The sequence below is a fragment of the Bombina bombina genome, chromosome 5, assembly GCF_027579735.1.
Source record: "Bombina bombina isolate aBomBom1 chromosome 5, aBomBom1.pri, whole genome shotgun sequence".
Classification (NCBI taxonomy): domain Eukaryota; kingdom Metazoa; phylum Chordata; class Amphibia; order Anura; family Bombinatoridae; genus Bombina; species Bombina bombina.
Window position 1 is genome coordinate 1,149,517,214 of NC_069503.1, and position 18,436 is coordinate 1,149,535,649.

The following is an 18,436-nucleotide window of genomic DNA, read 5'->3' on the forward strand; positions in this document are numbered from 1 at the left end:
ACTGGCGCTATGGAAGTCCCATAGAAATAAGGGTTTACGAAGTTTACGTAAGTCGGTTTGCGGTAAGGCCAAGCAAGTGTACAGTACACCTATACCTGCAAGACTCGTAATAGCAGCGGGCGTAAAAAAGCAGCGTTAGGACCTGTTAACGCTGCTTTTTTACCTTAACGCACAACTCGTAATCTAGCCGATAGATTTCTAACTTTCTCAGCATGTATTATGGGTATGGTAAAGTATCTTGTACCCTTTGTCATTTGTGTTCCAAAGATCCATACACTCCCTGACAAAGCCAATATTTCGTTACTGGGCCTTATTCTTAAATACAAGGAGGTGACCAGACAGTTTAGTAGAGTGGTACTTAGTTAGGTGATATTATTTAAGGCAAAAAAGGTAATCCGGAGCAACTCAAGGGGGTGAGATTAAAAAGCAAAACCTTTATTCCAAGGTATTGTTAAAAAAATGGTATAAAAAAGAAGGGAAAGACTGGATTTACGCGTTTTGGCATGGAGCCATAATCATAGACCACCAGGTGATATTATTTATTGTCACTCAACTAAACCAATCAATGTGCTGTGAATTCCGGTGGTGAGAAATTATATATATATTACCCAGTTAATAATGAGACAACCTATTGGAGTAACCATTTCTGAGCAACTTTAAATATGGGGTTATCTGTAACTATGAACTTTACATGAAACCTACAAACTTCTGAAAAGTTTATCTCACCCCCTCATGTGTAGTGAGATGTGGTTGTCTCAGAGACACATTTCTTTCCAATGGCATGGAGAGTCCACAAATCCATTCTAATTATTAGTGGGAATTCAACTCCTGGCCACCAGGATGAGGAAAAGAACACTCCAGCAAAGCTTTAAGTATCCCTCCCACTTCCCATAATCCCCAGTCATTCTTTGCCTTCGTATATCAAGGAGGTGCTCTGATTATTTATCCTTTAATCTGTAGTTTCCCTGCAAGCAAGGATTGAGGTATCGCTGTGTCCATGTAATCCTCTTGAGTAAGAGTTATGGTGGCTGTTAGCGGTTGGAGGTCAGCAAGGTAGTCCTTGTTCTTCTCCAACATTTGATGCTATCCCCTATACGGAAAACCAGGGTTAGTTACTCTGCCTCCTTTGCTTTTATTGTATTTGTTATATACATTTTGCATTAAATTTGACAGATTTCAATCGGACAACATCACATCAGTGGCTTATATCAACCATCAGGGAGGAACAAGGAGTTCCTTAGCTATGAGGGAGGTGACTTGCATCCTTCGGTGGGCGGAGTCTCACAGCTGCCACATTTCTGCCATTCACATCCCAGTTGTGGACAACTGAGCAGGCAGACGTTTCACCCAGGGAAGTGGGATCTTCATCCAGAGGTTTTCTCAATGATAACCCTCAGGTGGGGGGTTCCGGAGTCGGACTTGATGGCGTCTCATCTAAACTTCAAGGTCTGATTGACCTGTTTCCACCGTTTGCCCTCCTTCCTCGGTGATAGCCCGTATCAAACAGGAGCAGGCTTCAGTGATTATAATTGCTCCAGTTTGGCCTTGCGGAATTTGGTTTGCGGACCTGGTGAAGATGTCGTCCTCTCTCCTGTGAAAGTTACCGCTGAGGAAGGACCTTCTACTTTAAGATCCTTTTCCTCATAAAAATCTAGATTCTCTGAAGCTGACTGCGTGGAGATTGAACGCCTAGTCTTGGCTAGACAAGGTTTTTCTGAAAAGGTTATTGACACCTTGATCCAGGCTCATAAGACGGTAACTCGCAGGATCGCAGGATATAGCATAAGTTTGGCACACATACCTTTACTGGTGCAAATCTCAGGGTTTTTCTTGGCGTAAAGTTAGAGTCCCCCGTATTCTGTCCTTTCTCCAGGAGGGTCTGGAAAAGGGTTTGTCAGTAAGTTCCCTGAAGGGTCAGATTTCAGGCCTGTGTTCAAACCTGTTGCTCTACCTTGAAACCTTAATCTTGTTCTTCGGGTTTTGTAGCAGGCTCCTTTTGAGCCTATGCATTCTGTTGATTTTAAATTGTTGTCTTGGAAACATTTGTTTTCATTAGCCATTTCTTCTGCTCATAGAGTCTCAGAACTTTTGGCTCTAGAGTGTGATCCCTCTTATCTTATTTTCCATGCGGATAAGGTGGTCCTTCGTACTAAATTGGGATTTCTTCCTAAGGTGGTTTCGGATCGCAATATCAAATCAAGAAATTGACGTTCCTTCATTCTGTCTGGATGTAGTTTGTACTCTAAAATTCTATCTCCAGGCTACCAAGGATTTTCGGCAATCTTCTGCCCTTTTTGTAGTATTTGCTGGCAAACATAAGGGCCAGAAGGCCACGTCAACAACTTTTTCCTTTTGGTTGAGGAGTGTCATTCGATTGGCTTATGAGTCAGCTGGACAACGGCCTCCTGAGACGATTACGGCTTATTCAACTAGGGCTGTTTCTTCTTCCTGGGCCTTTAAAAACGAAGCTTCTGTTGAGCAAATTTTCAAGGTGGCCACTTGGGTCTTCGTTGCATACTTTCTCTAAATTTTACAAATTCAATGTTTTTGCCTCAGCTGAGGCTTCCTTTGGGAGAAAGGTTCTTCAAGCAGTGGTGCCCTCAGTTAAGGTCTGTCTGTCTTGTTTCTCCCTCCCTTTCCATTCTGTGTCCTCTAGCTTGGGTATTGGTTTCCACTAGTAATTAGAATGAATTTGTGGAATCTTTATGCCACTGGAAAAAAAAAATATGCTTACCTGTTTATTTCTTTTCTTTCCTGGCATGGAGAGTAAAATCAAGACGGCTTATTATTTTTGTTTGTCATTTTTTTCTAAACTTCAGGCACCTCTATACCCTTTGTGTCCTATTCCCTTTCCATATTCCCTTGGCTGAATGACTGGAGGTTATGGGAAGCAGGAGGGATACTTAAAGCATTGCTTTGGTGTTCTTTGCCTCCTCCTGATGGCCAGGAGTTGAATTCCCACTAGAAATTAGAATGGATTTGTGGACTTACCATGCCAGGAAAGAAAATAATTTATCAGGTAAGCATAATTTTTTTTAACTTCTAGCCATTATACAGCTGTAGGCAACATTATACATCTATTGGCAATATTATACGGCAAACGGCAACATTATACATCTATTGACAATATTATACGGCAAACGGCAACATTATACATCTATTGGCAATATTATACATCTATTGGCAATATTATACGGCAAACGGCAACATTATGCTGCCACCTGACTGCCCATAATTCCTACTACATACAGTTGCTCCCTTTTTGAACCTTCATTGCCTTCGCCTGCACCCCAATTCCCACCCTTTCTTAAGTCCCCAGACTGTGCACCCTGATTCCTTCCTATGCCCTGATCCTTCTTTTTTTAGCCAGATCCCCCGCCCCGCTGGCACTACAGCACCCTGCCTTCAGAGTTCTCTCATACATGGTTGTGTCTTTACAGTTGCAGGAATTCGCTCATTTTGATTTTGCTGTCTGGAGGAAGAGATACATGCAGTGGATTGGACAGATGAAATCCCGTATCTTGGACGTGTTCCGTGGTATTGACCGAGACCAGGATGGCAGAATCACCCAGAGGGAGTTCATGGACAGTGTGTTGTCTTCCAGTGAGTAGCCCAGATAGCATGTCACAAGGTCAGGGGGGACTCTAGGTGTTGCAGGGTGACCAACATGATGTTCTGGTGTAGTGAAGATGTCATAGGGTGCTGTTAGCTTGGAATTCTAATGCATATGGGGGTGGAATTTAATTTTGTTACATACCTTATGCACCATTTTGCTTTTTCCCTATCACAACGCGTTACTTATATTTATTGTGCTGTGATGGCTTCAGACTGTGTCAGAAAGAGACATAAAATCATTATTTATTTGCTGTGCCAGAAAGATGATATTTTAATATCTGTTATATTTGCTGACAATAGTTTTGGTTTTATGTTTGAGGAATGTGTCACTAACGGAGCTGAGGGAACTGCCCTAATCAGCCAATGAGTATATATCCCTAGGGATCAGTTGTGCACAAACATACACTTCCTTTTAGTTTCTAAATCAGTTTAAACAGCTTCATCTTAAAGGGACATTCCTGACAAAATGTAAATACACATAGATGAATTACATCTTTGAATAGAAACAAATTTGCAATATACATGATTTGGCAAAATTGTTTCTAGTAAGTTATCACTGTATTAGTGTTAGCATTTTTCTCTGCACGTGCATGTGAAGCATAGCTAGATATTCTCAGTGCACCATCATCTTTATTACTGCAGCTGCTCAAAGCACCAGTGGGGCTTGTATAATGAGAGCAATTAACAAACTGACAGCAGATTACAAGTTTTGCGGTATGACTTTTAACACTGAAAAAATAGCAATTCCAGCGTAATGGCAGTAACGCATTATTGGAAGTCGTGTCTGTATAGCGATACCGCAAGCATTTTAGCCTGTAATGCAACGTCCATTCCGCACTCAAAAAATTACGTTTTTGTGTGGGATTTTCATAGCACCGGTATTACAGGTTGTGCGGTGAGGCTAAAATGCTTGCGTTACAGCCTATACCGACACGATCCATACCACTATCTGAGAGCAGTAGTTATGGATTTTGTGTAACGAAAATGTTTCACAAAACTCATAACTAAAGTGTTACAAAGTACACTAACACTCATAAACTACCTATTAACCCCTAAACTGCCGCCCTCCTGCATCCAAACACTATTTAAAACTTATTAACCCCTAATCTGCCACCCACCCACATCACGACTATCAAATAAATGTATTAACCCCTAATCTGCCGCCCGACATCGCCAACAGTATAATAAAGCTATTAAACCCTAATCTGCCGCTCCCTGACATAGCAGACACTATATTAAACGTATTAACCCCTAATCCACCGCCCACCCACATTGCGACAATTAAATAAATTTATTAACCCCTAATCTGCCGCCCCAACATCATCGCCACTATAATAATGCTATTAACCCCTAATCTGCCACTCCCTGACATCGCCAACACTATAATAAAGTTATTAACCCCTAAACCTCCGACCTACCACATCTTCACAGCTAACTAAACCTATTAACCCCTAAAACGCCGTGCGCCCACATTGCAAAACACTAAATTAAACTGTTAACCCCTAAACCCCCCTAACTTTAAATTACAATTACAATATAACTATATTTAAATAAATAAAAACTTATCTGTGAAATAAAAATAAACCTACCATTAAACTATAAATTAACCTAACCTTACTATTCTAATAAAATAAAAAATAGTACCAATTAAAAAAGATAAATTACAAATTTTAAAAAACCTAACCCTATGAGAAAAAAAATTAAAAATCTAAAATTACAAAAATTTTAAACACTAAATTACAAAAAATAAAAAACACTGTTTACAACAAATAATAAACAAAATTATCAAAAATAAAAACAATTACACCAAAGTTAATAGCCCTATAAAAATAAAAAAGCCCCCACAAAATAAAAGCACCCATAGTCTATAATAAACTACCAATAGCCCTTAAAAGGGCCTTTTGTAGGGCATTGCCCTAAGTTAAACAGCTCTTTTACCTGTAAAAAAATACAAAGTCCCCCCAACAGTAAAACCGACCACCCAACCAACCCCCAAAATAAAAAACCTAACTCTAAAAAAACCCCTAAGCTACCCATTGCCCCTAAAGGGGCATTTGTATGGGCATTGCCCATAAAAAGGCATTCAGCACTTTTTCATTGCCCTTACCTTAATCTGAAAAAAAAAAACAGCCCAAAAAAATAATAAACATACCTAACTCTAACCCCAGAATATTTACTCACGGTTCCTGAAGTCTGGACATCCATATCCATCCAGGTGGCGAGAAGTCTACATCCAGGCGGTGACATCTTCATCCATCATGGGGGCGTCTTCTATCTTCATCCCGGTGGCGTGGCGCGGAGCGGAGCAGCAAGGACATCCAGCATGGAGCGTCCTCTTCATACGGTCCCTGCCGTACACTGAAGCTTCAATGCAAGTTAGCCGTTTCAAAATGGCGTACCTTGCATTCCTATTGGCTGATTTGATTCTTCAAATTCAAATCAGCCAATAGGATGAGAGCTTCTGAAATCCTATTGTCTGATTTGAACAGCAAATAGGATTTCAGAACCTCTCATCCTATTGGCTGATTTGAATTTGAGGAATGCAAGGGACGCCATTTTGAAACGGCTACCTTGTATTCAACTTCAGTGTAAGGCGGCAACCGTATAAATAGCACGCTCTGCGCAGAGTGGCATCGGCTTCCAGGATGGCTCCGCCCCGCGCCGCCGGGATGAAGATAGAAGACGCCCTCGGGATGGATAAAGACCTCACCGCTGGATGTCCGGACTTCAGAAACCGTGAGTAGATCTTCTGGGGTTAGTATAAGTTTGTTTTTAATTTTTTGGGGTGTTTTTATTTTGGGGGGGCTTTTTTATTTTTATAGGGCTATTAGATTAGGTGTAATTGTTGTTTTTTTTAGTTGTAATTTAGATTTAAAAAGTAATTTTCATTTAAAGTTCGGGGGTGTTAGGTTTTAGGGGTTAATATTTTAATTAATGTTTTGCAATGTGGGGGGTCGGTAGTTTAGGGGTTAATAGGTTTATTTAGTGGCGGAGATGTGGGAGCCCAGAGGATTAAGGGTTAATAACTTTATTTTAGTGGTGGCGATGTCGGGGGCGGCAGATTAGGGGTTAATAATTTATTTTAGTGGTGGCGATGTCGGGGGCAGCAGATTAGGGGTGTTTAGACTTGGGGTTTATGTTGGGTGTTAGGTTTAAACTTTCCCCCATAGACATCAATGGGGTTGCGTTACGGCGATCACCATTCCGCACTTCAGATGTTAGTTTTTTTCTAACACTCTCTCCCCATTGATGTCTATGTGGGAAAGCGTGCACGAGCACGTCAAAGCAGCACTTGGCTTTTGTGCGGTATGGAGCTTAACGCCACCATATCGCACGCACAAGGAGGCTTTTTAGTAACTTGTAATGGCAGCGCTATGGGGGGGTAAAATAACGCAACTTTTGTTGCTTTCGCTTCGCACCCTGTTTAGCACAAAACTCATAATTTAGGTGTCGGTGCTTTACTGTAGAACAGTCTATGCTTTACTTCTGCAGTGTTTAGAACACGTATAGCTTTGCTCTGCTCCTTTACAATCATTCTCTGTAACATGCAGTGTCTGTTAGTAGAATTACAGTGTCTAACACATCACTCCCTACACAGGGTTCCCAACTAACTCTCTGGAGATGAATGCTGTGGCCAGTATTTTTGACATCAATGGAGATGGTTTCATTGACTATTATGAGTTTGTGAGTGCCCTGCATCCCACCAGAGACCCTCTGAGGAGAGGAGTGGACGCAGACCAGATACAGGCTGAGGTAAGGTAGCAGAACTAATCACACAATGTGTGAGAACAATAATACTTACACGCAAGCACACACATTTACACACACACATTTACACACACACGCACAGACACACACACATATATACACACACATACAATCATGCAGACACACACACATACAATCATGCAGACACACACACATACACGCAGACACACACACATATACACACACACATACAATCATGCAGACACACACACATATATATACACACACACATATATATACACACACACGCAGACACACACACATATATATACACACACACGCAGACACACACACATATATATACACACACACATACAATCATGCAGACACACACACATATATATACACACACACATATATATACACACACACGCAGACACACACACATATATATATACACACACACGCAGACACACACACATATATATATACACACACACATACAATCATGCAGACACACACACATATATACACACATGCAGACACACACACATATATATACACACACACATATACACACACATGCAGACACACACACATATATATACACACACACGCAGACACACACACATATATATACACACACACATACAATCATGCAGACACACACACATATATACACACATGCAGACACACACACATATATATACACACACACATATACACACACATGCAGACACACACACATATATATACACACACACGCAGACACACACACATATATATACACACACACATACAATCATGCAGACACACACACATATATACACACACATACAATCATGCAGACACACACATTTACACACACACATATACACACACATACACACATGCAGAGACACACACATTTACACACACACATATACACACACATACACACATGCAGAGACACACACATATACACACACACATACAATCATGCAGACACACACGCATACACACACACACGCAGACACACACACATATACACACACACACATACAATCATGCAGACACACACACATACACACACACACACACGCAGACACACACACATATACACACACATATACACACATACACATACACACATGCAGACATACTCATATACAGTACACACACACATACACACATGCAGACACACACACATATACACACATGCAGACACACACACATACACACACACACACACGCAGACACACACACATATACACACACATATACACACATACACATACACACATGCAGACATACTCATATACAGTACACACACACATACACACATGCAGACACACACACATATACACACATGCAGACACACACACATATACACGCATAGAGACACACACATATATATTATACACGCATTAAGACAAACACACACATATGCACACACACATATACACACATGCAAACACACACACACACACACATATATATATATCCCCTGTCACACACACACATACATATGTTGTCACATACACACACATATATACATACAGATCCTGCCATACACACACACACACACACACATATATATCCCCTGTCACATACACACACATACAGATGTTGTGTCATGCACACACATACATACAGATCCTGTCTCTCTCTCTCACACACACACACATATGTATATATCCCCTGTCACACACACATACATACAGATGTTATCTCACACACACATATACATACACACATATATACCTTGTCTCTCTCTCTCTCTTACACACATATATATATATGTGCACACACACACACATACATAGAGATCCTGTCACACACATATATACTGTAAAGATCCTGTCACACACACACACACACATACATACAGATCCTGTCACACACATACATAAAGATCCTGTCACACACACACACATACATACAGATCCTGTCACACACACACACACACACATACATAAAGATCCTGTCATGCGCACACATACATACAGATCCTGTGACCTGTCACACACACATACACATACATACAGCTCCTGTCACACACACACACACATATCCCCTGTCATACACATACATATAGATTTTGTTTCACAGACACACACATACAGATCCTGTCACACACACACACATACATAAAGATCCTGTCATGCACACACATACATACAGATCCTGTCACACACACACACATACATAAAGATCCTGTCATGCACAAACATACATACAGATCCTGTCACACACACACACACATATATCCCCTGTCACACACATACATACATATTTTGTTTCACAGACACACACATATAGATCCTGTCACACACACACATACACATATATATCCCCTGTCACACACACTCACACACACATACAGATCCTGTCACACACATACAAATATATATCCCTTGTCACACACACACACACACACACACACACACACACACACACACATACATACAGAGTTTGTTTACAGACACAAAAAAGAGATTATAGTGGGTTAGGAAGGGGCGATGAACCGCAATCTGGAAATGTATATAACTAAGACCTTTGCATTAATTTATATTTAGTTGGGGTAGAGAATACCAATATTAAATCTTATATGAGGTGTGATGATAAAATAAAATAATATAATATAATATAATAATCTTCTATCTTTTAGTTGGGGTAGACAATACCAATAATATGAGGTTCAAGGTGTGATGATAAAATAAATTAGTATAATAATCTTCTATCTTTGCAGTGATAATACAATGTGTGCTGCGTAGAAAGTGAAAGTGTTAATGAAAGTGTTAATCTTTTACCGCTAGATTTAGAGTTCTGCGGCCAAAGGGGTGCGTTAGCTACGCGTGTTTTTTTCCCCCCACACCTTTTAAATACAGCTGGTATTTAGAGTTCACAGAAGGGCTGCGTTAGGCTCCAAAAAGGGAGCGTAGAGCATAATTTACCGCCACTGTAACTCTAAATACCAGCGGTGCTTATGGACGCGGCCAGCTTCAAAAACGTGCTCGTGCACGATTCCCCCATAGGAAACAATGGGGCCGTTTGAGCTGAAAAAAAATCTAACACCTGCAAAAAAGCAGCGTTCAGCTCCTAATGCAGTCCCATTGTTTCCTATGGGGAAATACTTCCTAAGTCTGCACCTAACACCCTAACATGTACCCCGAGTCTAAACACCCCTAACCTTACACTTATAAACCCCTAATCTGCTGACCCCGCTATCGCTGACCCCTGCATATTATTATTAACCCCTAATCTGCCGCTCCGTACACCGCTGCAACCTACATTATCCCTATGTACCCCTAATCTGCTGCCCCTAACACCGCCGACCCCTATATTATATTTATTAACCCCTAATCTGCCGCCCCCAACGTCACCGCCACCTACCTACAATTATTAACCCCTAATCTGCTGACCAGACCTCACCGCTACTATAATAAAGTTATTAACCCCTAATCCGCCTCACTCCCGCCTCAATAACCCTATAATAAATAGTATTAACCCCTAATCTGCCCTCCCTAACATCACCGACACCTAACATCAAGTATTAACACCTAATCTGCCGACCGGACCTCACCGCTACTCTAATAAATTTATTAACCCCTAAAGCTAAGTCTAACCCTAACACTAACACCCCCCCTAAGTTTAATATAATTTTTATCTAACAAAATAAATTAACTCTTATTAAATAAATGATTCCTATTTAAAGCTAAATACTTACCTGTAAAATAAACCCTAATATAGCTACAATATAAATTATAATTATATTGTAGCTATTTTAGGATTAATATTTATTTTACAGGTAACTTTGTATTTATTTTAACCAGGTACAATAGCTATTAAATAGTTAATAACTATTTAATAACTACCTAGTTAAAATAATTACAAATTACCTTTAAAATAAATCCTAACCTAAGTTACAATTAAACCTAACACTACACTATCAATAAATTAATTAAATAAACTACCTACAATTATCTACAATTAAACCTAACACTACACTATCAATAAATTAATTAAATAAAATACCTACAATTATCTACAATTAAACCTAACACTACACTATCAATAAATAAATTAAATACAAATACCTACAAATAAATACAATTAAATAAACTAACTAAAGTACAAAAAATAAAAAAAGAACTAAGTTACAAAAAATAAAAAAATAATTTACAAACATTATAAAAATATTACAACAATTTTAAGCTAATTACAACTACTCTAAGCCCCCTAATAAAATAACAAAGCCCCCCAAAATAAAAAAATGCCCTACCCTATTCTCTTAAAAGGGCCTTTTGCGGGGCATGCCCCAAAGAATTCTGCTCTTTTGCCTGTAAAAAAAACCATACAATATCCCCCCAACATTACAACCCACCACCCACATACCCCTAATCTAACCCAAACCCCCCTTAAATAAATCTAACACTAAGCCCCTGAAGATCTCCCTACCTTATCTTCACCACGCCGGGTATCACCGATCCGTCCAGAAGAGGCTCCGAAATCTTCATCCAAGCCCAAGCGGGGGCTGAAGAGGTCCATCATCCGGCTGAAGTCTTGATTCAAGCGGGGGCTGAAGAGATCCATCATCTGGCTGAAGTCTTGATCCAAGCGGGGGCTGAAGAGATCCATCATCCGGTTGAAGTCTTGATCCAAGCGGGGGCAGAAGAGATCCATCATGCGGTTGAAGTCTTCTATCAAGCGGCATCTTCAATCTTCTTTCTTCCGGATCCATCTTCATCCCGAATGACCGTTCCTTTAAATTACATCATCCAAGATGGCGTCCCTCGAATTCCAATTGGCTGATAGGATTCTATCAGCCAATCAGAATTAAGGTAGGAAAATTCTGATTGGCTGATGGATCAGCCAATCAGCCAAGCAGAACTCTAAATCTAGGCGAATGATAAGCCTTTTCTGTATTGATAGTCTGTAATAAGTGTTTTTCAAAATGCTGTGTGTCTTATTAAACACAGTGTTGCAAGCTTTAATTAGAGGGCTTTTCCTAGCAGGTGTTTACCCACCGTCTTTCCTTTTTTGTGTATCCTTTAAAAGTTCCCAATTAGAGATGTCACACAGTACCTTTATGTATAAAAAACGCTCCTCCGTGTATTCTTACTTTTCCTGTCAGTGTTTGATATATCAGCTGTCCGGTTCGGCAATAGAGTCACGTGGGTTCTTTGTGACTAATCAGAGGGTCTCCTTGTTTAAATTAAGTGCGCACTTCATTCCTTTTAAATATTTTTCAGTATGTGGCTCCTCTCGCTGTACAATAACTAACAGGGATTTCTTATTTCAAACCTCCTGTTAGAGACAACGGTCCTGGGTGCCAAGTTTGTCTGTAGCTGTAGGGCGGATCAACGCGTATCGGCAACAGAGCCTTTTTCAAGATGCCCATCAGCTCACTGTGGTTGCCTTTTAAACTCTTGTTTCAGTAGGTGGAGCATATTGTGGGAGGGAGTGTTAACTCCTATGTTGCCAGACATAATGTGATTCACCTCTAAAAGCTTTTATTTCCTAGGAAAAAAATCATGGACTATACAGAATAATATAGTATCATACTGGAATTAGTATTATTAAGGCTTCATTCTTTTGTGAGGTTATTAGGTTACTGTCAGTCTTAAAAGGTTTATTTCTGGTGTTGGCTTCCACATAATGTAATTCCTCAAAAAATAAAATAATTGAATACATATGTATAAAACATTAAAAATTATACCAAAAAATTCAAATATTTAAAAATACATACATTCATGTTAAGAGTTAACTATAATACATTAGGATTATATCCCAATTTTAAAATATAAACCTGGACTAAGTTTTAACTGTTCTCACTTCATCCTTTGTTAAAGGATAATATACCATTCTTACTTAATCATTTGTACCGAGTGATAAAGTATCATATTAGATTTAATATTATTAGGACTTCATTCCTTTTGTTGGGTGAAATTCCAATGTGAAGAAGTAATTTTTGTGTTTGTTTCAGAATAAATGCTATATTTCAAAAGAATTGAAAAATTTATATAGAAATACTGGAAATATATATACTACTGTTAGGAGTAAGCTATAGTACCAACATGATTATATCACAATATTAGTAGTATAAACCTGGGCTAAGTTATAATTGTTCTCAACTAGTCCTTTGTTAAAAAATAACATACTATTCTCACTTTATCATTTGCTAAAAGACAGTATAAACTGTAGATGATTAATACTATATGATGGGTTGGTTACTTTTACTTTAATAAAGATCTTGTTTTATTATATGATGGGTTAGTTTCCTTTACTTAATAAAGATCTTGTTTAGAGTTGTGTTTAAATTCCAAAACTTAGTTGTCATTTAGTGGAAAAAATGAAAAAAAAATTTGAATACATATTTATAAAGCATTAAAAATGTATACTAAAATATTCAAATATTGAAATTACATACATTGATGTTAAGAGTTAACTATAATACATTAGGATTATATCCCAAGTTTAAAAATAAAGGAACCACAAAAAAGGAAAGACGGTGGGTAAACACCTGCTAGGAAAAGCCCTCTAATTAAAGCTTGCAACACTGTGTTTAATAAGACGCACACCACTTTGAAAAACACTTATTACAGACTACCAATACAGAAAAGGCTTATCATTGTTTTTACCATTGGTTCATACTGGTGTATGAAAGCTAACTATACTTATCAATCTGCAATGGTTTATTGTTACTGTATCAACCTATGCCTCTACTAGTTTTCACTTTATTGTATGTCCATCTTCTAACATATTAGTAGCTATTGGAGAAACAGATTTTGTTTCACAGACACACACACATACAGATGTTGTCTCTCTCTCTCACACACACACACACACACACACACACACACACACACACACACACACACACACACACATATATCCCCTGTCACACACACACACATACAGATTTTGTTTCACAGACACACACATATATATCCCCTGACACACACACACACAGACACATACATATAGATTTTGTTTCACAGACACACACATATATATCCCCTGACACACACACACACAGACACATACATATAGATTTTGTTTCACAGACACACACACATACAGATGTTGACTCACACACACACTGTTGTGTTACACATTTACTGTAGCTGTACTTCTGCCGCAGGTGAACAGACAGGTGGCTCAGTGCAACTGTGCAAAGCGCTTTCAGGTGGAACAGATCAGCGCCAACAGATATCGGGTGAGTGTCAGTAGCAGTTCTGGAAGTTTGCGCTTTGTAGCTGCCCTGTGTGCCCTCTCCCTGCCCTGGTCAGTATTTATTCATGCAAGTAGTTACATGTAATAGTTCTGTAGCAAATCTGCTCCTGTTAGGTTTATTTCCATATCACTGTGCCACCTTGTACCCTCATATTGCTACACCCTCCGTCCCTTGTAGTGTACAATTGCAGGGCACCATTGACATATATTATATTATGTACCCTCCTATTGCTATACCCTCAGTCCCTTGTATTGTACAGTTACAGGGCACCTCTAACTTATATTATGTACCCTTCTATTACTATAGCCTCGGTCCCTTGTATTGTACAGTTACAAGGCACCTCTAACATATATTATGTACCCTCCTATTGCTATACCCTCCGTCCCTTGTATTGTACAGTTACAGGGCACCTCTAACTTATATTATTTACACTCCTATTGCTAAACCCTCCGTCCCTTGTATTGCACAGTTACAGGGCACCTCTAACATATATTATGTACACTCCTATTGCTATACCCTCAGTCCCTTGTATTGTTCAATTGCAGGGCACCTCTAACATATATTATGTACCCTCCTATTGCAAAACCCTCCGTCCCTTGTATTGTACAGTTACAGGGCACCTCTAACATATATTATGTACCCTCCTATTGCTATACCCTCCGTCCCTTGTATTGTACAGTTACAGGGCACCTCTAACATATATTATGTACACTCCTATTGCTATACCCTCCGTCCCTTGTATTGCACAGTTACAGGGCACCTCTAACATATATTATGTACACTCCTATTGCTATACCCTCCGTCCCTTGTATTGTTCAATTGCAGGGCACCTCTAACATATATTATGTACCCTCCTATTGCTATACCCTCGGTACCTTGTATTGTTCAATTGCAGAGTACCTCTAACATATATTATGTACCCTCCTATTGCTAAACCCTCCGTCCCTTGTATTGTTCAATTGCAGGGCACCTCTAACATATATTATGTACCCTCCTATTGCTATACCCTCGGTACCTTGTATTGTTCAATTGCAGAGCACCTCTAACATATATTATGTACCCTCCTATTGCTAAACCCTCCATCCCTTGTATTGTTCAATTGCAGGGCACCTCTAACCTATATTATGTACCCTCCTATTGCTAAACACTTCGTCCCTTGTATTGTTCAATTGCAGGGCACCTCTAACATATATTATGTACCCTCCTATTGCTAAACCCTCTGTCCCTTGTATTGTTCAATTGCAGGGCACCTCTTACCTATATTATGTACGCTCATATTGCTATACCCTCCGTCCCTTGTATTGTACAGTTACAGGGCACCTCTAAAATATATTATGTACCTTCCTATTGCTATACCATCTGTTCCTTGTATTGTACAATTGCAGGGCACCTCTAACATATCTTATGTACCCTCATGTTGCTATACCCTCTGTCCCTTGTATTGTTCAATTGCAGGGCACCTCTAACATATATTATGTACCCTCCTATTACTATACCCTCCGTCCCTTGCACTGTACAGTTACACGGCACCTCTAACATATATTATGTACCTTCCTATTGCTATACCCTCTGTCCCTTGTATTGTACAGTTACAGGGCACCTCTAACATATATTATGTACCTTCCTATTGTTATACCCTCTGTCCCTTGTATTGTACAGTTACAGGGTATCTCTAACATATATTATGTACCCTCCAATTGCTATACCCTCTGTCCCTTGTATTGTACAATTGCAGGCCATCTCTAACCTATATTATGTACCCTCCTATTGCTATACCATCCGTCCCTTGTATTGTACGGTTAAAGGGCACCGCTAACATATTTTATGTACCCCCATATTGATACACCCTCTTTCCCTTGTATTGTACAGTTACAGGGCACCTCTAACATATATTATGTACCCATCTATTGCTATACCCTCTCTTCCTTGTATTGTACAGTTACAGGGCACCTCTAACATATATTATGTACCCTCCTATTGCTATACCCTCCGTCCCTTGTATTGTACAGTTACAGGGCACCTCTAACTTATATTATGTACCCTCTTATTGCTATATCCTCCGTCCCTGGTATTGTACAGTTAAAGGGCACCTCTAACATATTTTATGTACCCTCCTATTGCTATACCCTCCGTCCCCTTTATTGTACAGTTAAAGGGCACCTCAAACATATATTGTGTGCCCTGTAATCATTACACCCCTCTCTCTTGTATTGTACAGTTAAAGGGCACCTCTAACATATATTATGTACCCTGTAATCATTAGACCCAATTTTCCTTGTATTGTACAGTTAAAGGCACCTCTAACATATATTATGTACCCTGCAATCATTACACCCTCCCTCCATTGTATTGTACAGGTAAAGGCACCTCTAACATATATTATGTACCCTGAAATCATTACTCCACCTCTGTCCCTTGTATTGTACAGTTACATGGCACCTCTAACATATTTTATGTACCCTCCTATTGCTATACCCTCCGTCCCTTGTATTGTACAGTAAAAGGGCACCTCTAACATATATTGTGTAACCTGTAATCATAACCCCCCTCTCTCTTGTATTGTACAGTTAAAGGGCACCTCTAACATATATTATGTACCCTGCCATCATTACACCCCCTTTCCCTTGTATTGTACAGTTAAAGGGCACCTCTAACATATATTATGTACCCTGCAATCATTTCACCCAATTACACCCCACCCTTGTATTGTACAGTTAAAGGCACCTCTAACATATTATATATATTAACATATATTATGTACCCTGTATTCATTGCAACCCCTCTCCCCTGTATTTTACAGTTAAAGGCACCTCTAACATATATTATGTACCCTGTAATCATTACACCCCCCCTCTCCCTTGTATTGTACAGTTAAAGGCACCTCTAACATATATTATGTACCCAGCATCCATTACACCCTTCCTCCCTCCTATCCTGTTGTTGGGGAACTACCTACTTTTCATAATTCTGCTCTGTTTCTAGTTTGGCGAGTCTCAGCAGCTGCGCATGGTGCGTATCCTGCGCAGTACCCTTATGGTGCGTGTTGGAGGGGGCTGGATAGCACTGGATGAATTTCTGGTGAAGAACGATCCGTGCAGAGGTGTGTGCATATTCTAGCATGCTTGTCCCATTATGACAGTGTATATGAGTAATACAAACACTATTAGCAAATTATTACCAAATGTTTTTCTTGATAAACTCTTTCTTTTGATACTTCTTGATCCATGTGATGGTTTTTGCCATTAGTGGCACAAAGTTTTTAATCCATAGTGTTTCTATTCTTCTTTATTACACAAAGGGCTCTTGTCAATGTCTACAGGTTTACAGTGACTTTCCATTGGGGCAAACTTCAAATATGATTATACTTCTGTAAGAACACAGGTGGCTTATTTACTTTAATAAAACCTTCTGTGGTTTTGCCAACATATTCAGAACTTCAGGTCTTTTAGTGCCACCTAAGCAATGGGATTGGTAGCATTATTCCTAATATAATATATTTTTGTAATTTACAAAATGTTTTGCATTGATCTATGTATGCTGCAATAAGTTAGTAATATTAAATTATTATAAAGTAAAGTTTTAGGGCTAGATTACAAGTGGAGAACTAATTTATTGTGCGCCCGCAAACAGGCATATTTGCCATTTGTGGATATGTGATAAATAACCAGCCATTACAAGTGCCTGGTTATTGCTACCGCAAGCTCACTGTAGCAATTAGCGCTCAGAAAATTAACCAGATATCCGATCTCTGGTTAAATTTCTAAGTGCCCCAAATGCCCTCAAAATACAGTGTATTATAGTTTTTTATGAAAAATGTAGCTTTCTTTTTTTTTTAAATAACGAACAACTGCACTAGGCTCACTTTCTCATTGCTGTCAACTTGTAATACCAGCA

General features: G+C 39.3%; 1 protein-coding gene across 1 annotated transcript in view; it reads left to right on the top strand.

The window, feature by feature from the left end:
• The window catches only part of LOC128661759 (microtubule-actin cross-linking factor 1, isoforms 6/7-like), a 253,447-nt gene extending 235,788 nt beyond the window's left edge, over positions 1-17,659 (top strand). The window contains exons 20-23 of the mRNA XM_053715979.1: positions 3,441-3,603; positions 7,214-7,368; positions 14,450-14,524; positions 17,525-17,659. Coding sequence (XP_053571954.1) covers positions 3,441-3,603; positions 7,214-7,368; positions 14,450-14,524; positions 17,525-17,659 — 528 coding nt within the window. The remainder of the gene's footprint in view (positions 1-3,440; positions 3,604-7,213; positions 7,369-14,449; positions 14,525-17,524) is intronic.
• Positions 17,660-18,436: the final 777 nt, after the last annotated feature.